At 36.7% G+C, this 25,780-nt stretch overlaps 1 protein-coding gene across 9 annotated transcripts in view; it reads left to right on the top strand.

The window, feature by feature from the left end:
• Window positions 1–25,780, top strand: part of LOC123872840 (histone deacetylase 4) — an 87,429-nt gene that overhangs the window by 42,850 nt on the left and 18,799 nt on the right. For 4 of the 9 annotated variants that reach the window (XM_045917419.1, XM_045917412.1, XM_045917413.1 and 1 more), the window contains 3 exons: window positions 4,696–4,746; window positions 20,112–20,224; window positions 24,662–24,733. In XM_045917419.1, coding sequence (XP_045773375.1) covers window positions 4,696–4,746; window positions 20,112–20,224; window positions 24,662–24,733 — 236 coding nt within the window. Of the gene's footprint in view, window positions 1–4,695; window positions 4,747–6,312; window positions 6,395–20,111; window positions 20,225–24,661; window positions 24,734–25,780 lie in introns of those variants that run through there. The other 5 variants (XM_045917415.1, XM_045917416.1, XM_045917418.1 and 2 more) reach the window with 4 other exon arrangements.

Here is a 25,780-nt window from a genome sequence, read left to right as displayed (position 1 = left end):
TTTTTAAAATTTCATTGACCTTTTCAAGCTGTATATGTACGTCTGTTTTGCTATTGCACGTATTTCCATCGAATAAATTGTAAGTACGACGTAATGTTATTCATTATTACGTGACCAAGAATTTCCTTCCGCCCGCGCCTCTTAAAAAATAATAATTTTTGTCCTTGGTTATTTCTATCGACGATGACTTGTTGTATAAAATTATTGAACTGGTATAATTGAAAATGCTTCGTCACGTTTATATGAATTTGATCGGTATTATGTTTTACCATAGATTTTCCATCAAAGGTGCGTTCCTAGCGTGAAATTACAATCCACCGACAATGTACCTCTATTCTAAGAACCTAACCCAACTTGATAAAAGTTAAAGAAGGTTTACCAAAAATTATATGTTTTTTTTCCTAAGCAAATACCTTTTTTATAATCTTTATTTTTGCCGGGGCTTTATCCGTTCGCAATTCTGTCGCCCTCATAAACAAATCAAGCAAAATACTATCTAATATGATTTTTTTTATTGTAATATATCTACTTAGATGAAATGCATATTAAAAATTGAAGTCTGACTTAAGTTATAGTCATATACCTTAAACTCCTATAGCAATATAATTACACTTTTAAATAGACAATTAATAGTGAAAAAATAGTTGGTCCTTCGAGCCGGACAAGCATCTCAATCATTATTTCAGCCTGAAGACGTGTTTTCTCAAAGAGCGCCGTCGCCTACCAAACCCGGTTGTCAGCATTGCTCATCTACTTACCGTCACCCTCTTCACATTTTAGTGGAGCGTGCCCTGAAGTTGCACTATGCTGACTTAACGCGGTCTGCACTCTAGAACAAGTGTAAATTAAAAATTTATAACACCCCCGACAAGTGAAGGTTACAGTAACTAGAAAAGAGCTGATAACTTTCAAACGGCTGAACCAATTTTCTTGAATTATAGCTAAGAACACTCTCGATCAAGCCACCTTTAAAAAAAAAACTAAATTAAAATCGGTTCATTAGTTAGGAGCTACGATGCCACAGACAGATACATAGATACACAGATACACACGTCAAACTTATAACACCCCTCTTTTTGGGTCGGGGGTTAAAAAGTGTATTTACATAAATTGATGTCTTTCTCGAGAGGAAAAAAACTTCTTTACGAACGAACAAGAATAACGTTTACTTCTTGTAGGCCTATTTTCCTACCTATTTTGAAATGTCAAGGTTGTCTATTTGTAGCGGTTCGGAAAGCAGATTCTGGCAAATATTCCGTAGGCCTTTCTGTGCTCTTTATTTTCTTGTTGAAGGTCGTAAGTAGTCCTGGTTTGAAATAATTCAAGTTTGCGCAGCTTCTTTTAGTACTTACTTAATAGGTAGTTTCGTGTTGTTTTTTGCAAGAGGCTTGTGCTTTAGAAAAAAATACTGCTTGTTATAAAACAATGATGAGGTGTAGGTTAGAGTGCGCTTGCCTAGAAGATGCCTATTCACTCTTATCTTGAAGGTACTAATAGTAGGGGAGCCCAAGAGGCTAAATAGGGATTTACTCGAGCGTCCTGGGGATCTATTGCATTGTGAAGATCAGATATCTACTGTAAGCGGATAATCTGTGTATAAGCGGATTCTATTTATTTATTGATTCGCGATAAAGAGCTATTTTGGTGCAGGAAAACCTATTAAAATGATTTAACCACCTACTCGTACCTATACCTATTGCTAAATAAATAACGATAGTATGAGCTTAAAATAAACTTTAGCCTTGATTGGTACATGTTTATTTTCGTGCTTATTGCGTTTAAATGTAAAGCTATTGATTTTCCTTCCTGTACTGAAATAACTAATACTCTGCATAATCATGTTCTTTTGTAACCGAGGAATGATAGAGTGAATTCCTGCCGGTATTTCGAGGACAGTCGCTATCTATGGTAACAACTTTCATCATTTGGTTACCTTATGCAGATCTTAGCCTCCACAACCAAGAGATGTTACTATCTGATTTAAATTCTACTAGCTTGTGACCGCGACTTCGTCCGCATCTGTGATTTTGCGGGATAAAAGCCTATAATCTTCTCCACTAATCGATATACTTTTCCTTTCTCGTAACGTAAACACAATGTGAGCCAACGATGACCGCGTTCGCAAAAACTTATGCAAATGTAAAAAAAAACTTACTGATGTTAGGGAAAATCCCACAAATACAAGTTTCGATACATCTAGTGGAATATTCCGCTGCATACCTATACTTAGACTTCGTGGTAATGGAAGATTTGCATTTGTCGGAGTTATCGGCGCGCGCGAATTTTACCTTTTATAACGCAACATGGAGGCAACTGATATGATCGTCAAAACATTATACGCAATCCGACATTTTACCTACTGTAAATCATCATCATCATCATCAACAACAATCCATTGACTTCACAAACCTTTGAGAATATTATGGGAATCTCTAAGGCATTCAGGCATTTGTTTACGATATTTTTCTTCACCGCTAAAGCAATATCTCTTGCTTTAATTATGAAGGCCGCCATGAAAAATCAAAAAAAATAAAATACTAAAAAGTACATCTGTAGCTACTTATAATATTATAAAGAGGTAAAGTTTGTTTGTAGGAAGTAATCTCTGAAACTACTGAACCGATTTTGAAAATTCTTTCACCAGCAGAAAGTTTCATTATTCCTGGGTACCATAGGCTGTATTTTATTTTCAAAAAAATTAGATATCTCTATGAAAATTTTAGCGTTCCTGTGCGAAGATGGGTCGGGTCGCCTAAGTAGTTACATTTTGCGCGATGGTACGAGACCAACTCACATTTCACCGTTTTTTTGTTTATCAATGGACGCATTGCAACTTGTAAGGGTTCCCACAGGAGTGTATATCGGCAAAGATAGGGCAAAGTCACCCCAGCTGAGTGGCGGTGATAAGCGGGCGGAAGGGCGACAACCTCGCCGGAAGTGTTATCAGACTGACACGACAGCTGCGTTTCGGCGCGGCTGTGTTGCTACTCGCTCGTATGGGCCGCTTCATGAATGGCAGCTTTGAGTTGTACCGCGCGACCTAACCCACACGAGTAAACAACGATAATCATATTTGAGTACGCTTTTTTACCCGACTGCGGCAAAGCCTACGGAAGGGTTATGATTTTAGCAATCTATGTATGTATGTATGTAAGTATGTATGTACGTTTGTATCCAGATTCTGTGTGTTCAAACGTAGCGCTTAAACTACTGAGCCGATTTTGATGAATGAGGTGTCAATTTATTCGTTGTAAAGGTCCGGGTGACATGGCTATATTTTATAAGAAAAAAATTGACCTAACAGATGTTACATCAAAAAAAGTGGGTGGTATTGTCAACGAAAAGAAGGGGCATGACTTTTAATATTTTATCACCGGGGCCAGAGCACAGGGATAACGGGAAGAGTTTTAACAATTTCATTCAATTACCGCAGTCCCCTTTAAATGGGGACAGAGGACGGGGACAAAGGGATGAGTTTTTAATAATTTTATTCAGTTCCCCCTGTCCCCGTTAACGGGACCACGGTTAACGGGGATAACGGGACTACATGGTACCGCAAAGCCAAGGTCTGCCCCCGTAGGTATCTAGTCAAAATCCACGGCTACATACGAAGTGATTTGGCTCCTCGTTGCCAATTCGATCAGCTTGGATATGGAACGCCCTTCCAGCATCAGTTTTCTCCTCCAATTTAATATGGAGAGTCGAGAGTGATTAGGCATCTTCTAGAGCAAGCGCGCTCCATCTTAGGCTGCATAATCACTTGCCAGCAGGTCTGATTGCAGCTGAGCGCCAGTCTATAAATTTAAAAAAAAACAAGTACTATATACTATTAATATTTTTAATGAGGTGCGCGCTTGGGATCAAACCCCGGATTAGGAAACCAACGCATTTAACTATAAACCACTTGACTATCACCGCCTTAATGGCATAGGATAATCGTCATTTTTCATTTCCGCCATTTTTCCTCCGTCCATGATTTGACTTTTTTAAATTATTCTACTCAGCAAAGGCAATGTTGCTAACACTTTTAACTTATCTCTAGATGTAACTTCCTCTGTCAATGCGATCAAAATATAAATAACATAGCCATAGCCACGCTGGTGGATTATTTTCGTAATGCTTCTCGCAACCAGAAATAGCGCACGGAGTCGCACGCGGAAATCTATTGGTTTGGTGTATTTCAGGGTATTGTAGAAATAGCCCGCTTGACAGACCGAGATGCGGGGCGGACTATTTTCACTCCGCGCCAAAACCATTTATTACTTTTTATTCGAAATTTATAGCTTTAATTGACTTTAGAATAGTGCATTTGTCAATAATTTTACGAGGCGAGGTAGCAGACATAGCAAAGAATAGGGATTTTTACGTTTAAACTGTCTATATACGGATGGAGGATAGTGATGCCATTGAATTGGTGTAATTCAGGGTATTGTAGAAATAGCCTGCTCTAACAGACCGGGATGCGGGGAGACTATTTTCACCCACGTTTAAACTATTCGAATTTCAGAGTTTCAAATATTAATTGACTTTAGATCATTTGACAATTGTTTTACGAGGAAAGTATTTCCGAGATTACTAGGCGAGGTTGCAGACATAGCCAAGAATAGGGAAATTGTAATCCAGATAATCTACACATCTAGGTACCTCATTTATTGATTCTCTATAACGTTTTTCTAAAAAAAATTTTTTTTCCAGGTAATTCAAATGGCACAACCTATAGACAACAGCATTATACTTCCGATGAAGGTAACTACCATCTTAATGATAATAATTAATTAAGTTTATCTTACCATCTTAATGATAATTAATTAAGTTAAGTTCCTTGCGGATTTAGGTTTTTAAAATTCCCGTTGGATCTCTTTGATTTTCTGGGATAAAAAATAGCCTAGTATGTCACTCTTCAGGCCTTTATCTAAGTATATGTATGCAAAAATCAGTCAATCCGTCGCTCCGTTGCGGCGTGATTGAAGAACAAACCAATAAACCAACAACCCGAAAAAAAACATTCGTATTTACCTATAATATGGATAGAGATTGTGAGAGATTTATAGACAATTTACATATATTTAACATAACATTGTATTATAAAATCTATTACCGTAAAAATCATACATAATAATATCTACATATTATTTAAATTGAGTAAAAAAAATATTAATTTGTTTCCATGTTTCATCGATAGTTCTTCAAAACATATAAAAAAAAATGTTATCATTCCGATATTTTAACGTTGAACACGCGTGATCTCAATGAGAATATTATGGTAATCGCAAAATTATATCGAAATAAAAAACCGGCCAAGTGCTTGTCAGACTCGCGCTCCGAGGGTTCCGTATTCGACATTTTGCACAATAAATCAAAAACTATTAGGTATGCATAAAAATAAATATAACTCTGTTTTAGAATGTACAGGTAAAAGCCGTTTCATATGACACCCCACTTGGTATAGTTAGTTATCTTACTTTGAAAATTGAAAATACTGATTAATTATTTGTTCATGAACACTATTTAATATTTTTTTTGTGATGAGACATGACAGACTGACAGACAGACAACGCAGTGTGTAAGTGTAAGGTTACTTTTAAAAATTGATTTAAATTTTTTTTTGTCATTTGTCAATTTTTGTTTTTTTGTCAATTGTCAACGATAATATAAAATTATTAATTTATCTAATGAAGGTAGTTTGATAAAATCTATATTTGGCTCATTCGATGTCATACGATCTGTTGCTAGGAGAGCAACAAGATTGAACTTGCATAAATACGGGTGTTTTGAAGGTTTTAGTTTAGTCTCATATCATTTAGATATCGCATATTTTTGGTATTTGGATTGTGAACTGGATAATTAGATGTTGGATAGCAATCACGGTCTAATTAAATCACATATTTTGCTATTAGTGTTTTTAGATTAATACTCTCGGATAACCTCTACGCATTGAACCTTTGTTCGCTGTAAGTGACGCTTATACTATAAGGGTTCTTTTTTCCTTTTGAAGTAAAACTCTAAAAAAGCTTCCAGCTCAGCGTAATGTATGCCTTGATGAATAAAAAAAAAACTATCAAATTTATCGACATTTTGTGTGAGCGAATGACTTTAATATAAACTATAAAGTTATTTGCGGTTAAAACAATATGATTATCCCCTAACTGACGTAATAAACTCAGATAGCGAATTCTATTTCCAGAACAAGCACTTCCTCGAACGATAAGCCCCAAGGCCCGGCTCACACTTGACCAGATTACTGTTTTAACTAATACACTGTTTATTCCGATAATGGGTTATAAATAGTCCAGTACTTTGAGATAAGTGCTTGTTGCTACTATTCTGTTCTGTTTTTAGTTCAAGTTGAGTCAACGTTGAAAGTAGTCCTTTTGATTTTGCCTTGGGTTGATTTGTAAGTTTATAAAAAGTTTTATTTTAGAATAGAATAAGATTTATTTGGTTATCTAACACATACTAAACACAATAAATATTTACAAAAGTAACGCCTTAAAATCTGACTTAACTTAAACAGTGTCTATACTAAAATATATGTGTCGTGCCAACGAAAAGGCCTGAAACTCAGCTATGTTGTGGATACACAACAATTTTAAGTACTTGTGGTACTTACTTATCTATAATCTGCTATATTTTTACCCGACTACGGCAAAGTCAAAGGTTATGATTTTAGCCGTCTAGGTATGTACGTATGTATTTTGTAAGATAATACTCTAGTTGTATTTTGTGGTTAGATACAGATATTTGCAATGCTTTCAAACAAATCATTCTCAGTCATTGGAATAATCAAATTAGAAATATATTCGCATAATTTCCAGTGTTCTGCAAAACATTCACAACTAATCACTTTCAACTGCTTAAATTAATAAACCTACATATTCAAATCAACAAATCATATGTCAATTCACATATACATCTGCGATTTAGATTTAAAGTCGTATACTTAAAAAATCGTTAAAATACCGTCATTTTTTCCATTTTTGACTACCATTTTAAATCGCTCGTTATTACAACTATCACATTAATAAAATAAATACTTAGCATATAAATTCAATTCGATTCTTTATTTGCATAAATGCGGGTATGTGAACATACAGATGTTACAGTATATGAATATCACCACAAATCACCAGGTCGTGCAAAAACTAAATGAATATACAACTAGGTACGAGGTACATAATTTACATCCAACAAACGTCTCGTTATTATAATAAATTACAGTTGGAAAACAGTTAATCATATTAAATTAGTAAACTTATTAAGAAGGGTTTATTCGCAGTGCACTTCAAACAAATGTATTTTCAATTTTTTTTTTTTCAGTACATATATCAAAAATTGCGGAACCAGCAGGAAGATGCAGGTTCGAATCCGGCCGGTATTTAAAAACTATTTAGAAATTTCCTTGAAGTGTAGGCAAAAACACTCATAAAAATTATAAAAAAACGTAGTTTCTTTTATTTGGTAGGTAGTATCCACCTAATCAAACTCAACGAAATTGTGTAGATACGTGCTAGGCTATGATTTCCGTTATAACATTCAGTTGCAAAGTTACACTGTCAAGAATTTATATACAAAGCTTTATATCTGTGAAACTAAAAATAGTAAATTTTTACGGAAATCTGGCAAAATACAGACATGGATATTAGTTTCTGGAACGTATCCATCAAAATTCCACAAACTTATTCAAATAGGAATAAAACTACGTTCGTATGATCCGAGTGACAGAAAGGCCGCCGTTAATTCAAAGAAAATTCATGCTACTGAATGTTAAACAAAAATTAAGATTCATAATTGATATCTCAAAAGATAATTTGTAATACGATTTGCGGTCATTTTATTTTAAGTAATATACAAAGTTCACGTTAAAGTGCGTGCGCTCATTTTCAGTAAAATCAACAGAATGATTTATTTTGTCTTTAGTCATTTCTGTTTGTTTGAGTCGCCTCCACATTCTTGCGTCCATGATGGTTACCTACTATATTTAGCAGCGCGTCATCTTTGACTTTATTTAGATTACCACCATAACCGTTATCTGCATTATCACTTATCAGTGTGAATTTAAAAAAAATTGTTTTAGAAAATATGTAGGTTATGTACCTACCTACCTCGACATATTTAGAAGACGAAACTAAACTCCATACAAGCGTGCGTTAAAAACAACTCTTGTCTAACCCTTAGAATTGAGCAAGCTAGAAATACCAAAGCAAACAAGTCGTGATTTAAAAAAAAAAATGTCTGTCATTCCAATAAAGATCTTGTGTGAACAAAGTGTTTTCCACATTTGAAAATACACCATACAGCTGCCACATTGCCTATGTCATTCGGGATGATATAAAAATTCTAACAATACCCCATACATCCATATCTATTCAGCCATTTAGAAGTTATAGTGGTATAAAGAAACATTACATACATATTATATGAACCCTGAAAACATTACACTCTTTTTTCACAGCATTCCGAACCAGTGGTAGATTATTTTGACGATTCAAAAGCACTTGTAAAAGTTTAATTGAATAAAAATAATTTGAATTTGAATTTGAATTTTCCCCCCTGTTGTGTAATTACTACCTAATGATTAAAAGATTGATTCAGAAAAACCCGAGAAACTTTTCATTTAACTGAGTCAAAATACTGTTTCGAACTTCAGAATCATAACTCAGTTAAGTCAGCAAAACTTTCCAAAACGTTATTCTGGACTGGATTCGAACAAAACCATTCGTGATTAAATCGTGCAACACATAAACAAAAAGGGCCCGAAATAGCCCCCTTGTATAACCACCGCCGAGAATAAACCACGAGTGGGAAAGTATCGAACATGTTATTTTTAGAGTTTGCCGGCGCAGCACTTGTTTCAGCCTTTGTTGGGCAGAAATAACCCATCAACCTCCCCGCTGATGGACGGGCTCCATGGAGCGAGGGAGGGGAACAGGTTGTCGTGATCTGTTTTTAGTCGCCTTTTCTATTTTCAAGCTGGATGCATTTGTTTTATTTAACTCTCTGCGTTGTCTGACTTTAGATTCTGATTGAATATCAAATGGAGCTTATTTTTAAAGCTCAACGCAAAACACGGTGTTTTATCTTTGGAACGCATTATGGCCTGCAATTTCACTGTGGCATAGTAGCTGCCAAATGGATTAACCGTTTGTTCAATGTGATTTATTTTGTTTGAAAGCTTGATTCCACGAAAAGTTTTATCGTAAAAGCCTGTCTCTATTGATGTTTAAACTTTTTTTTTTTTTAAAGAATATTAGCCATGTTAAATGGCTAATATTCCCCTTTCCTCTCCAACTAAGCGTCAGGCTTGTGCTAGGAGTAGGTACGACAATAGTGCAACGGGCGGGGTTTGAACAGTCGACCTTTCGGTTTTCAGTCCACTCCTTTACCTCTGGAGCTATTGAGGCTCTAGTACTGACTGACTGACTTCTTCCCAAATCTGGGTGCGTTTGGAACCCTCGTAGTTTTAATTTTAAGTTTACATAATTAATTATCACCGTTACATCTTTATTATCCTACAAATCCAACAAGTGACTATTAATAATAATAATAATATTAAGGTACAATGTTACATATTTTGAATGAATGATTTGACTTTTGACTTTTATACTTGTGACCATAATGTCTACTCATGTTGACTTAGGTTTATTTAAATTATCTCTACGAATAGAAATTGAAAATGTTTCAAAAGTTCAAGGTCTGCCAATGGCATAATGTTAATTCCTATTTGTAATAACATGAATATTTATATATTCGTGCGATGCCCTGTGCCAAGATATCATTACTTGGACATGGATGCTTATCTTAGTTTGTTCATTATGAATGGAAATGTACATAGGTACGTTGCTATTTTTATTATTCTAGATAACAATCGATCGCCTTATCTAACGCTTACGTTGGGTTTCCCACCTGCTTAACATAATTAGTAATTTCGTGTGATGAATAATAATGATTTTTAAATCGTATCTTTATATACAATCTATGTAATTATTTTATAATGTATATGAAATATAGCTCAAAATATGGATAAAACTGTAGCTAATAGTTATAAGATACTTAGTTTAAAATAAAATAATAAATTAGAATGATGTAATGCATTCTTTTGTGAAAACACTAAAAAATTTAAGTATACAGAATACTAATTAATATTGTATCAAAGCGAACATTATGTTCTTTACGAAAAAATGTATCTTAAAACCGAAATTATTTTTGTTAAATAAAGTTCTAAGAAGAAAGGTCAAATTGGACTATTGTAGACCAACTGCTAACTCCTAGCACGCTTAGTACAAGGGGAAAAGTGTCGTGTAAAATTGATCTTCTAACATTATAAAAAATATTTTAAAGAAACAAATATCCACAATTTACTCGTACATCATTGACAGAGATAATTTGAAGAGAGCAAAAAACGTGTTGACTCGTGACAGTTTATTAGTTGTAACTTGTATCCAGAATTAGTTCCAGCTATAAATACGTCGCGGGAATGCGTGCATCTGTTTATAGCGCCGCAGTCGAGGCGGGGGAGATGTTCGCCTCCCTCTGGTACCGAACCTGTAGCTCGGGACAAGTTCACAAAAACTGTCTCGAGGGTTGCACTTGACAGTCGTAAACATTGCACTTTTTTTGAAACCAACCCTTGCTGCTAATAGGGTGTTTGTTAGGATTTTCTGTATTTTTTTTTTGTCTAACCATGTCAAACTTTTTGTGCATTATAATATTCTTCATCATCCTAAGCCTCCTTTAAGGTCACAAACAAAACTGAAACAGGTTCACAAAAACTGTCTCGAGGTAGGTATGCACTTGACTTGACAGACGTAAACATTGCACTTTTTTTAAACCAACATCATTGACTACGCTGCTAATAGATTTTTGTGATGTTTGTGATTTTTGTCTAAACATGTCAAGCTTTTTGTATATAATATTCTTCATCATCCTTGGCCGCCTTGTGTCTTTGTTTACTAAACATTTTTCACCCAGCTATTTCCAATTTTTTCAGTATCTACATTGGTGCCACCATCATCACTACGCAAAGAGTTCTACTACTTCTTCAAGTGTATATAATTTTTTACTTTTTCCGTATTCAGTTCTTTAATGTAGATATGTAGTGCTTTTTATAAAGAAGTTAGTGATGTAACGCTTTTAGCATAAAATCATCAAAACACTTAAAATATTCCATTTAAATGCCACGCGTTCATAGGACCTGGCGCCAATTTGAATAAAAATAATATACCTGCCTAATTATAAAACAGCACGCAATAGGCTAATCATTAAACATTATACGATTATACAACGCGCCAACCTATAAATATAATCTATTAAAACGCTTCCAAATACAATGTTATCTGGTTCACTATGAGTGTTAAAATTCGGCGGTCACAGATATTGATGACTCAAATTAAAAATAACCTCGTTTTAATCGTGGATATGCGTGCCAAGTGTTTTAACTCCATTGGTTAACATTGCCTCTCATAAATGCCAAGCCAAGTATAATTTTGCGAATCAATTGACTCTACTATTTATCCAATACTGATAAAACTTTAATAAGTTCTGTTCCTTTTATGACTTCGAAAAAGAAGCGTTTAGTGTCTTCAGAATAAAAGGCATCGTCATCATCGTCGTCGTCAACCCATATCCAACTCACTACAGTGTACGGGTCTCCTCTCAAAATGAGAAGTGTTTACCTATAGTCCACTATGTTGGCCAGGTGCAAATTGGCAGACTTCACACACCTTTGAGAACGTTATCTAGAACTATTTACCGATATTTTCCTTCACCGTTAGAGCAAGGGATAACTATTATAACTTCGAAAAGATAGAGGTGTGTGCCCGGGATCGAATCCCGACCTCTGATATCAAGCGAATAGTAATAAAATAATATTAGTGCCTCATTAAAACCAGGACAGTACCGAATCGAGGTTAACAAATAAAAATATTATCGTCATAAGAGACAAAGAGTGTTCACATGTTGTGAGTCAAAGATACCGGAATCCTTTGCTGTAGTCTTTGTATGGGCTAATTTTAGCCGGATAATTATAGGCCTGATTCACTCCTGCGCAGTTCACTCCAAACTAGATTGTCGTGAATTATTACTACCATCTGAGTCCTGGTTAAACGGAAAACCGTTTCGTATTGTACTGTGATTGTCATGTTCACAAGTGTAGTGTTATTAATGGTTCTTCAGAATTAAGAATTAATTTTGAAAGGAAATCTTATAGAAATTCAAATTTCTGTAAACAATCCGCGATCACGTTTGAAAAAGACGCTTAAACCCAGCAGAAGGACACTTTTTCACTTATTTACAATGATTTATCTACTCTAGAGAGCTCATGCCAGTAGGTATTTCATAGAAGATCGCATACTAAGCGCGTGTTTTGACGTTTGATAATAAAATACTGATTTGACTCGGACACCGAATTGGTTTCTTCCTGTACTACTATTTCAGTCTTATCGTACGTTACTTCGTCATAGTTGTCGTCACGTCGACATAATATCTACTCATGCTATCGCAGTAGATACTAGTAACGCTATCGACTAAAAAGTACCTAGACATTTCGGTTTAAATTTTTTTTAGCGCGAGATAGACTCGCGCTTGACGACAATCATGCCTGAGCAAAAGAGCTTAACTTTTCACATCTGTAAGACTTTTTAAAAAGTTTGCAGAAAGCTCAAAAAAATGTAATACAGACGCCTCAGAAGAACACAAATCAAAGATCAAAGCCAACTTGCGTCATTGAAATTGCGTTTATTCGCACAATAATCACGTATTTAACTGTCCATTCACTTCGGTATCAAAACAGTGGTCGAGTATGTATATGCCATCATAATATATCATCACCTGTTGTGTAGTGAGACCGGACATGCCTCACATAGTTTGGCGAATCTTACGAGCGCGCGGCTCTTGCGTGATGCGTGATTTGGTGATTAACTCACGAAAAATACGCTCTCTGAATAATAATTATGCTAAGTGTAACATACAGTTTACAAAAATTTATTTTAGTACGGTTTTGACTTGCCGCTTTAGTTTTGCAACCCGCAAAGCGCTGTCGGTTACTCTAATTCTCCCACAGATCTCCTCATTTCTTTTTTTTCCAATTTTATTTATTAGTAAGTGTAAGATAATGCACATGAACTTATAACTTAAATATCGCCAAACTGCACATACGTTTGTTGGCGAGTTGGCGCTTATAAAAGGTTACGCCGTGGCCTTTACCATAGGTAATACTTACAATATAACCATTGAATTCACTGTAGTCAGTCGGTAAAGGAGTCCTTAATAAAAACTTCTTTTTGACTTGATCACGTAGAGCAACTCCAAAACTGTCTCCATCGCCCATGTATTGACTCGGAGATTTTTGAGTGTAGGTGTTTACTACGAAGTAAATAAACGTACATGTATTGTGGCAATGAAATATTGTTAAAGTTATATAAGAGTACCGCGTAACACGCTTTCCCACGGCGCGGCGATCGAACCAGCTCGTGTTGGTCGCTCGGGTAATAATCTCTACAACTACATAGTACAAAACAAAATCTGTCCCTCTGTACGCTTAGATGTTTTTAACTACGCTTGGGATTTTAATGCTTTTCATCAATAGATATAATGATTTAAGAGAATTAGAAAGTATAGATTAATATTGTTTTGCGTAAATTTATTGAAATATAACGATGTCGTCAGATATCAAGAAGAATATCGGATACCATTACCCCCCCGTTAAGTGGGGCAGAGAACGGGGACAATGGGATAAGTTTTTAATAATTTTATTCAATTACCGTTGGCCCCATTACGGGGGCACTGCTAACGGGGACAACGGGACTACACGAGTTTATGGGTGTCTTATTTATAAAATATAAGAAATAAGCATACTGACCACATTAGGATCTACATTGCACTCGTGGGAAGTCGGGGCGGGTCGTTAGTTTACCTTATAATATTTGACAGAAGAAAGTCGTACAAAGTCCTTGGCAAACAAGTTCTGAGCGAGTGCAAAACATAAATGAACTTTGATTTTACGAGCTTTTTCATTCTTTAATTAAATTTTTTAAAGTTTTTATTAAATACATTGGATTCAAGTTTGTAACATAAAGAAGTTGGTGGTAGGTGGTGTTTGAGTCTAACCATTGTACTACTATCAGTTATTTAATACTTACAATTTGGCAAAATAAATATGATTATGACTATGATTATGATTATTGTTGGTGTACCTAAAGGCGGAACCATGCTTAGGACTTAAACGTTATATACACTAGAATAGAGTCAAATTGAATGGTCATTTCAAAAACCGCATAAATTACTTAGAATTTTTTAAGAACCCAATGAAAACAGTTTCATTAAAAATGAACTAACTTCGAAGCACTTACATAGTTTTTATCCAGTTTTTACATCTTCCTTTGAGTATGAGATAGGTAGGTATGTTTGTTTGTTTTCAGAGAAGTAGTAAATCCGTTTAAAGTGAAGCGTACAAATAAAGCTGAATGTTTCCGGTGGCGGCTGCATTTAGCGGATTGGAAATAGAAGCGGACGCCCATCGACGGATAAATATATTTGCTTCGGGTGGCCAGGAATTTTGAAAAGCAAGTCAACATCAACCGACCGTCGGCCCACTACTGAGCACAGGTTTCTTCTCAGTATGGCCACAGCTCACGACAATTAGAGAACTTCTAAGATAACGTCGAGGCTTCGACGTCACTGGCAGGATGTTAGTACATTTGACGTAGGTAGCCCGAAAGTTGCCCTATTTTTCTTTGATTTTACGTCACCATAGCCTAGTATTTGACATACCGTGGATTCAGGATCAAACCGAGAGTTCCCTCACTCTAGTTCACTTTGGTATGGCTAGCAGGGCTATGTTGGTATACAAACCATCACATTGGTTGGTTGGTATGTTGTTGGTTGGTTAATATACTTTGGTTCTCCTAGGGATTGCGATGCTGGACTGCTGCTTCTGGTCACTGTTGGACATAGGTCTCTTGTGGGGACTTCCACTCGCCGCGTTCTTGCGCCACCGCCATCCATTGGCCTCCTAGATTTAAATATAGAATACTAAGCATAGTTCGCACTACAGGTCGATATGACAATCGGGATGGGGACGCCCCGCGCACCTGTACAGCCCCCGCGCTAACCCGGTGCGGAACAGAGTGGGTGACGTTTGGGTGTGCGAAGTGTCCCCCATACCCCGATTGCCATGTTGACCTGTCGCGAACTATACGTGTTACTAATTGCCAAACAATGGCATGGCGTGCGAAATAAAGTGTATCGTTAATTGGATTATTATACAAATTATACTCCCCGCGTAAAAATCATGGCAATCCTATTTTCAGAAGCGAAAATAGTGTAACGTTTTGGGATGTGGAGCGGCCAGTTGGTGTTTACGGTGTTCTGTTTTTAGGCCGTGGCCTGCTATGGGAATATGGATATGGCTAACGGCATTATTTGTTTAAAATATTTTTACTTCACTGTAGGTACTTTATTTTGACTTTTATTCTGATACAAGTTAGTCATTGACCTGCAATCTCACCTGTTGGTAAGTGATGATGCAGTTTCAGATGGAAGCGGGCTAACCTGGAAGGGATGTGGCAGTTTTTTAAAACCCCTATATACCCCTTTGGTTTCTACACGGCATCGTACCGGAACGCTAGATCGCTTTACGGCACGACTTTGCCGGTAGGGTGGACACTAGCCAAGCAAGAAGCCTCCCACCAGACTAGACCAGAAAGAGAGAGACCCTAAAATTATAAAATTCTAAACCCCTGCCGGGAATCGATCCCGGGAACTCCCGATAATAAGACAGCAGGTCTTACTACTCCGCCAGGGAGGTACACTCAGAACAGTATAATATATAGTTAAATTATTTGCAGTCAAAAATGAAAGACACATGACAAAATGCATGATTAATATTCATTGTGAAGTTAATGAATTGTGTAAATGTATGTCATACGAGCATACGAGTACGAGCAGCGACGTCTCACGGTTAACACATTTGACGGTAGATACATAATGATTGAACATGTAAGTACTACGTACAGCACGTTAAATTATTAATGGTTGATTTGTTTGCAATCAATGTATAGTTGAATATATACACATACAAGGTTTAACCACAACGCTAGCAAAAAAGAAGACAGGTAATAGTACCTACTACCTACTGATGATTATTATTGATAAGGTACCGCAAGAAAAAAACGCGAGAAAAAAAAATTCCTGTATTTTTTAAAAGTTCACAACATATTGCAAATAAAACATTTGACTGACGCTACAGGACAACGAACGTTACGTAAATAGGCCACTCGTAGTCAATGCCGCGTCGCGTCGTACGAGTAGGTAGGGCACTGACCCGAGTTTTGCACGCTATACATTGCGGGATTTAAAAATAATAAATCACTAAAACTGCAAGATAAGGCAAATGGTCATTGGCATTGCACTATTTGTAGGTAGTATAATATCAACCATAAGTGTTTTTTTACACCTTGTATAGTTGCCATGAAATAGATATTATTATTATAGTCGTTCTTAATAAGTGTACATGAGTGTATATCCAGCCTAAGAATAATTTACTTTGGCAACAGTTAACAGGCAGGTACCTACTTCATTGATTACTTACATGACATCAAAGTGATAAAAACTTGACACTTAATTTTAATTTTTAACCCCCGACCCAAAAAGAGGGGTGTTATAAGTTTGACGTGTGTATCTGTGTGTCTGTGTATCTGTGTATCTGTCTGTGGCATCGTAGCGCCTAAACGAATGAACCGATTTTAATTTACTTTTTTTTGTTTGAAAGGTGGCTGGATCGAGAGTGTTCTTAGCTATAATCCAAAAAAATTGGTTCAGCCGTTTAAGAGTTATGAGCTCTTTTCTAGTTTTCTTGTAGAAAAGAAGGTTAGATAACCGTTAGGTTCATAATATTATGTCAATAGACAAATGTCAAGCTGTCAAGATGGACGTTGCCTAAATACATAATTATTTATTTGAAAATGATGTTTTGGAAAACTCAAATACTTTGGATCGTCGGGGGTGTTATAAATTTTTAATTTACACTTGTGAAAATTATTAATATAAATCTACATTAATCTTTAATTTTGTATTGTTTTTAAGAAAAAAGAATGTTTTTGCATGCCAACTTGGATTGGTACAGCTGACCAATATTTTACTATGTCTTTACACCTTTAGGTATATATCTGTATTTGCAGATAAATGAATTGAATTGAAAGTACCTACCTAGTTTATTTATTTCATATATTTATACAGCTTTAGTATCCTATTTAACATGTAAATTGAAGCCAAGGTAAGGCATACTAAACTCCAAAGGCGTTTTGAGGTCGATCGGCCATTAGTTACATTCAATATAGTAGGCGGGTCACCTGATATTATAACAGATTACCGTAAAATTCGTAAAATCCACGTCCGTTGTTAGTTTTAATTTCGCATACTATTTTAAATTATCGATTTAATTAAAAAGTACATACTACGTCAAATTATGACTATGACGTATTATGTTTATGACGTCACATCTAAGTATTTCATACAAGCTCCCTTGCTAAGCGTTTTGAGGTTTGATAAAAAGTCGCTGATTTGACTAGTTTAGTAGTCATCATCCCTATTAAAGCAAATTAGGAAAACCTTTTAAAAAAATACCGCGAACTATGGAAGGCTCTTTTAAAGGCGCTCGCGTGCGTTCTCTAAAAATAGATTTCCATAAATTAATCGTGTATTATTCTCCTTTTCGCTCTCGCGTCGGATAAATCGATAGGTGTGAAGGAGACGAGTACATGTTAGCGGGTGGGGCGCGTCCTTCACTTGTCGAGTTCGCTATTTTTATAACGGGCGGGCGGGGGGTCGGGGCGCGGGGGCGCTCTTTGTGTTTTGCTCTATCTATTAGTATAATATTGTGAAATAGCTTTGTTTCACTTTTTTAAATCGCCTAGCTTCAAAAATTATTTACCTACTGTGTTTTTTAACTTGACTACGGCAAAGACAAAAGGAAGGGTTATGATTTTAGCAGTCTTTGTACCTATTTATGTTTGTATCCAAATTTTATGTGTTCCACCGTAGCGTCTAAACTACTGGGCCGATTTTGTGTGCCGACAATATCATAATACAATTATTATAATCTATTTATAAATCTCATTATCTTGATTTGATACCTACCTTCCACTAATACCTATGTTGTTGTATCAATTCTGCATACATTTGCATGTTTAACGATTACTTACATACCTATAAAACGGACAGACGTCGGGCACGTGCAACACTGATTAAATGTACGAAACTGGTTCGTAATATCTACATTTGTATAAAAATTAACATTTTTATAGCTATCAACCCAAATATATTCTAAATTAAATTGGATGTAAAACTTTTAGTTTTCTTTTTGCAATTATTTATCATAGAAAAATTGTGATGTAGACTCGCGTAGAGAGCTTCGTAGAGGTGCTACGTCATAACAGATCGTTTCGGGTTCGTAGACGGCCGGCGTAGACCACTTTTGTCAACAGCTAAGAATCCTGGGTGGCATTGTTTGATTAAAACAAGTGTTTATACATGTTTACTACTTAAAATATTTTTTTTTTATAAATCAGTTTAATCATGTTATAAGCAAAACATTATTTGTGTTAACCAATAGAGGGTCGAAAGTCTTTTTAGGGTTCCGTACGTGAAAGGGAAAAACGGAACCCTTATAGGATCACTTTGTTGTCTGTCTGTCCGTCGTGTCTGTCAAGAAACCTATAGGGTACTTCCTGTTGACCTAGAATCATGAAATTTGGCAGGTAAGTAGGTCTTATAGCACAAGTACAGAAATAAATCTGAAAACCGCGAATTTGTGGTCACATCATTTAAAAAAAAATTAAATATGTTTCAATTTTCAAAGTAAAATAACTATACCAAGTGGGGTATCATATGAAAGGGCTTTACCTGTACATTCTAAAACAGATTTTTTTTACGCATAATAGTTTTTGATTTATCGTGCAAAATGTTGAAAAAAATACCCGAGTACGGAACCCTCAGTGCGCGAGTCTGACTCGCACTTGGCCGGTTTTATAAAACGTTTTATTAGCTCTCTTTCTTTACGGTCTGTTTGTTTGTTAGTTTATTTTGTCTGTTCTGCACAAATATTGCAATTTATTTCAAACTAACTTGAAGAGAGACAGCTAGAGGCTTGAAATTTTAAGCATACCTATTTGAAACTGGATGACAATGCAACATCAACTATAGCTTTCATGTCTGTCTGTTTGTTAGGCCGGCTCTTTTCAGTTGAATCTGCTTAGGCAAAACGGTGCACAGTGACAGAGTCAAAGACGTAGCATAAGAGGAATTAGTTCTCCTACAAGTTTTTTTTTTTTTGATAAAGGTAAGGCTTTGTCGTTTGCTATGATAAAATATAAATTAAAAGACAAGACAATTCGCGAAGGGCACGATCTAGGCCCCTTCTATATTTAGAGTTCTATAAATAGCCCCGTCCCTCCCTCCCCCGGCGTCCGCCCTGGCAATGTAGGTCACATTTATTTGTCCGTCACCCTCTCCAAGAGACGAGCAGCGAGCTTACAGCTCAGCTTACTTTCCTTTCTATTAAATGTCTCTTTTTTTTAGGTCCTTTTTCTTATCATGATATTTTCTTATAGAACTCATTAGAAAGAGACAATGTAGTGCCCTGTATTGTTATTTTTTTTAGATCTTCTTTGTTTTCAAGATATTTTATGAAGTAATAGACTTATTGGGAAGGTACACTGCACTGCAATAAAATGTCACTTGTTTTAACGGTGATGAAAAACACAGTAAGGAAACACTTGTGCAGCTTGGTGGAAAATGAACAAAACCCTTTCCTTTCTAAGAAAAGACCCAAGCCCAATAGTGCATCGGATCAGGTGCTGGTGGTAATGCACTGAAAGATATATTTTATACTAGCTTATGCCCGCGACTTTGTCCACGTCGCCTACACAAATTTCAAATCCCTAATCTCTTAGGGGTTAAATTTTAAAAAATCCTTTCTTAGCGGATGTTTACGTCATAATAACTACCTGCATGCCGCCCGATCCGTCCAGTAGTTTGAGCTGTGCAATGGACAGACCAGTCTATCAGTTAGTCCCCTTTTCCTTTATTATATTTAGATGTATTCCTTATTGTTACAGAGATGGCGCACGAGAGCGCCAGCGGTGCGGAGGGGTCGCCGCACCACACGCCGTCCCCGCCGCACGCCTCGCACCTGCCCGCCGACACCAGCTTCCACCACCAGATCATGCAGGTGAGGACAACCGCCAGCCTATAACTACCCTCACTGCAACACGCACTATACTATTCAAATTATATACCTATACGACGGATGATGCGTCACGACGAAGAACATTCATGGCCAACCCTCCACCTCTATGGGAGCAAGGGTATAGAACGCCCTTTCGGCATCAGTTTTCACTTCCACTTTTAATAATATGGGTACCTTGAAGTCAAGACTGAATAGGCAACTTCTAGGCAAGCGCGCTCCGTCTTAGGCTGCATCATCTTTTACTGTCTGATTGCAGCCAAGCGCTACTTACTCTCTCTTCGGTACTTGCTCTTGGCGTTTTTTCCGGGGGCCCTTTTTTGACTTCCTACAAATAATTCAATTTCATGGCCAGTTGAAGATGCTAAAATAAGATTGCTATCTAGGCCAAATATAAAGCAATTTGCGTCGAGTAACATTGTGATAAGTGATTTTGTGTGATAAGTGAATAAGGGCAAGACGCTAACCAAGTTCTTTTAAACTAAACGAGGCTGTTAATTGCTATTTCGGCCGAGATTTGTGTAGTACTTTTCGATTATTTGCGAGGAAACAATAAACAAATGAATTCAAGATTCAGACAGACAGACAGACAACAAAGTGATCCTATAAGGGTTCCGATTTTCCTTTTGAGGTACGGAACCCTAAAAATTGTGTTAAGCTTATGAAAACGCTCACACTCATTTTCATTCACTGCGCATTTTTATTTAAAAACTTTTTTTGCCGGAATATACGCTGGCGATGTATCTGGCAGCTGGCACGTGCGACGTGCTCGTATATATAATTTTATGTCTTCAAATGTGCCAAAATCTATCAAAAGGCCAATAAAGTTTTTTATGACCAACTACTTAGATAATCCAAATTAAATACAAACGCTTTGGATTTCCTTGTAACTGTAATCTGGTGCAACTTAAGGGATTTAGTTTTGTTCGTCGTATAGATACATATTTGAAAAGCATAGTGCACCAGGTACCTACATACCACACTAATTGCAGTACGCCTTGGAGTCTATACCACTGAATATATGATTGTTTAGGATAAAAGACAATAAATATAATATTATTGAATATTTTGTTTATTATATAATATATTTCATATAATAAATAATCAATTCAAATTTTTACCAGCTACATGAATATACTTAAATATTCGCTCATCCCCATCAACTCATCGTCGCTGGCTCTCTACTGACCACGGGTCTCCTCTTAGACTGAGAAGGGTTTGATGTCTTTTGTCCGCCCTATAGTGGGGAGTCTTCCAACGCCGCTTTCCGATTCGAGGTCGCCATTATAGCACCTCAAGACTCCAACGTCTATGGAGTTTTTAAACCCACTGCCCTGCCCACTGCCTCTTCAGCTTTGCAACCCGTGTGCCTAGTGGGAGATTTTTAACCTATTCGATCGCGTAAAAGTTACCTGCGTTTTGTATGGAATTGAAACAGCGCCATCTAGTGACAAGAAGATGGCGCTGTTTCAATTCCATACAAAACGCAGGTAACTTTTACGCGATCGAATAGGTTAAAAATCTCCCACTAGGCACACCGTTGAGCTACGAGTTCAGCTCGTATGTCGGTTACTCTGGTCCTCCTACTCCTCATTTCTGATTTGTTCACGACACAGGTATTCGGTGGATCACGAGCCGATTGTGCAGATTTCAAAATTGAAACTTTTATCGCCTAATATTGACTATGATGAAAATAAACTCACCGTCGCGTCGTCTGTTTCAGCAATGAAGACCCAATTTCTCAGAAATCGGTCGCTTCTGAAAACGCGAACACGTTTATGAGTTTATTGGAGCCAAACATATTATTATTTGATAGTAAACGTAATTTATTAATACAATAACAGTGTCGTTCTGCATAATCTTTTAAAAGGATTCGGTGATTAATTACTATTCATAGTACTCACTTTAACGATCCAAATTTGCAACTTTAGTAGATCCTGATGTATATTTCGCATTGTTTGGCATTAATGTTAACTTATGTGCAACTTATACATACATACTTGGAAAATAACCGGTACCGTTTTAGTTAACGAATACAAATATTTTTGATTCAATTAAACTCTTGTAAACATGTACCTACTTTTGAATCGTCAAATGCATCTAACAATGATGCAGCTATAACTCTTTTCCATGTGGTAGGGTCATCGTAAACCCCTGACCTTTTCTCAGTGCAGCGCGCTCAGTCTCGACTCTCGATTTTAAAAACGAACGGTATATTTTTAAAATTTCCGAGCATGCGTTATAAATAAAGCCATACATACGAACACATGTACACAAAACGCGGAACGTGGTCCGTCCATCCGCACACATATACACTGTATATTTACATGCGTCCATGTATAATCCGGGGGATAATTTTAGAAGGCATGTTGATCCGGCCTCCGTAAATATAACGCGGCACGGTATTGCAAATTGGAAAACATTCGGCCATTATCGCTCGCCGCTGATAGGATCAAATATCCGGTTGGATGTGTAAAAATATCGACGGTGCAGCTGTTTGGCGTTCTGTCTGTATTTTACAAGTTGTTCTGTTAAATGAAGACGGGAGGCGTTGGCCCGGTGCCTTCAACACCATTGTTTCAGATCCAATCTAAGATCTTATTCCTCTTCCTGTCATTCCACGCTATGTGAAGTCGGCATAACATTCAATCTTCTTCTTCCATTTTCATCTGTTATCTTCAACGCATTATCCACCCCTTTTACATGCAAATTCCTCATTTACGCAATCCATCTATCTTTTCTTTGGTCTTCCTCCTTCCACATGCATATTTATATTTCAGATCCATTCTGAGATAATATAATCAGAATTTACAAAGTTAGTAAAAGTTACGCCGCCTTCCCGTCTCGAAATAATAGTTATTAAGTACTTAAAACATTGACGGAGTCGCCAGAACAGGATACTACGTTGCAACAAAAAAATTGCTTTCACAATATTCCGTGCAAAACAGAGTGCATTTATCCCTGGAATGGATCCAAACCGTTTTCCACGTCAGATGTAATGCTCACATCTACTTTATTTCCTTGAAATAACGAGATGTGGAGCACCGGAATGCACCATAAATTTTGAGTTTTCAAAATTAAACAAAATCCTATTGATAGTTAGATCCCATTGTTTATGCCAGGTGATGGCGCATGAATATGACATATTTAAGCAAATCTATCATGCTGTGTCTAAACATCCTCAAGATAATATAAGATGCATAAGTTTTCTCAAAGGTTGATGATGTATATGAATATACTAGATTATGCCCGCAATTTCGTCCGCATTGACTACACAAAATTTATTATAACTCCTTAGAGATTGAATTTTCAAGAATCTTTTCTGAGCGTCTTTCCACGTCATAATAGCTATCTGCATACCTGTCAGCCTGATCCGTCTAGTAGTTTGAGCTGTGCGTTGATAGATTAGTCAGTCAGTCAGCTTTCCCTCTTATATATTTCAACATGCAGCAATGTAAATATTACACTACCTTGTGGAATGCTGAATGCAAAGCCGACCGTTTCCATGATATTAGTTATACTTAGTGCAGTTGATCCATAAGTTTTCTCGTGGGTTAATGTCGTTCATGATGTGATGTTTATGATTAAGTAAGTATTAACGTTCGCGAAATCTATAACCAAATCAGTGTATTGCATCGCCGTAGTCGGTTAAGAAAGAAAGAAAATTATATATTTTTACGCCGTCAACCGCCCACAGTCCCGCGCAAAACATCCGTCCGCGCGGCTATTCCCGGCGCGCACGCATTCCTACGCCCGCCATTTCTTTTTTCCACCGTACCAAAATAATGTTCGCGACGCCAGAAATATTATGCGCAGACGCCGGCACAGCACCGCTTTGTGCACGCCGTTTTGTGCCGATATCAAGGCTACGGCAGGCGGGCATCATCCACATATCTGGAGCAACAAATGGTTTCAATAACTCATATCCTCATTTGAAAACTACGGAATCGTCGAAAGTTGAAATCTTTTGTGCAATACAAAAGATTTCAACGATACCGTTGTTTGCAAAAATATTTTCGTGCGGCAAAAAGGGTTACTTTGTGAATTAGCCAAAATACTATCCATGTTATAAACTAGCCGATGCCCGTGACTTTGTTCGCGTGGATTTAGATTTTCAAAAATCCCGTGGGAACTCTTTGGTTTTCCGGAATAAAAAGTAGCCTATGTCACTCTCCAAGTCTTCAACTATATCCATGTGTAAAATCAGGTCAATCCTTTGGTCCGATGTAGCATGATTAAAGAGTGACGCGGAGAGTGACATAGGCTACTTTTTATCTCGGAAAATCATATAGCTCCCACGGGATTTTAAATACCCTAGATCCACGCGGACGAAGATTCGAGCATCATGTGGACTCCAATGGCTACTCATGGTGTGGTAAGTCGGCAAGTGGTATATCTTGATGTGTTTCCTCTCCTTGTCAGAGTCAGAGCCCGAGAAAGAACCATATCGCCGAGAGGGCGAAACAGTCTTTAGACAATAATTTCCTGATGCAAGTGAGTCCTTTACTATACATACGCCCGAATACGCGTACATAGTGCGTCAATATTGGGAAAGGATTCGCCATATTAATTCTATGGCTAAGATCTATAGAGCGCACTTTGACTTTGCTCAGACTTAAGACACAGTTAAAATGAGACAGCTTTATACCGCTGGCATTAATCTGTCTCGTTCCAACTGAAACTTAAGTCTAAGCAAAGTGAAAGTGCGCTCTATAGATTTCAACTTATGTCTCAACTGCCATGTCAAAAGCACGGTTTAGTGCGGCAAAGGTCGTAGCTCATTTACACGACACAGCTCCCGCACGGTAAAGGAGTAAACATTCAAATATGAGCTTAAAGTCGTACTCTGTATATACGTTTTATAGTGATAACATACAATTGCAAAGTGTAAGTGTTGTGTGTAAATGAGCTATAACCTTAACCTTTGGTAAACCTTACTTTTGACGTAGCAGTTGACACATATTGGGAAAATATGGCGTGTCTGTTTTCAAAAATTACGCTTTATACATAAGAGCCCGTGTCAAATTCAACGAATTCTCAAATTAATTATTGCTATTCTGGAACATTACAAATTATAGAATGTCATACAACTAGCGCAGAAGAGGGGTTTATTCGTAGTACGTTTGAAAACTAAAATGTATTTGAAAACTAACCAATCAAACTAACAAAATAGAGTTCGTTAGGTTAATATTCAAATGAGAACCAAACTATTGGTCCAAGATCCCACTGCCGCCAGACGTTCCTTATTTTCTGATAAACAAAATATGTGGGATAGAGTAGTTCTAATGTGTACCTACTTTTAATATTTTAATATACACATATTTGCTAGTTTTGTATTGTACCTCGGGTCAATTTAAACATATCAGTTGCTAAAGGCACGTAAAAACATTACTCTCTTTTCTTAATGTCTGAGTGCTGATTTTTATGGATATTTCCTCGAGTATCATAATATAAAAATTACGACCCAGACTATAAGTAAGATAAACTATGTTATTTTTGCAAGCTTTAAAGCGTCTGGCGAAAATAACCGTCGTCAATATC

Source organism: Maniola jurtina, chromosome 15 (genome assembly GCF_905333055.1).
Source record: "Maniola jurtina chromosome 15, ilManJurt1.1, whole genome shotgun sequence".
NCBI lineage: Eukaryota > Metazoa > Arthropoda > Insecta > Lepidoptera > Nymphalidae > Maniola > Maniola jurtina.
Note: the sequence above shows the minus strand (reverse complement) of the source record. Positions and strands in the feature narration are given on the sequence as shown.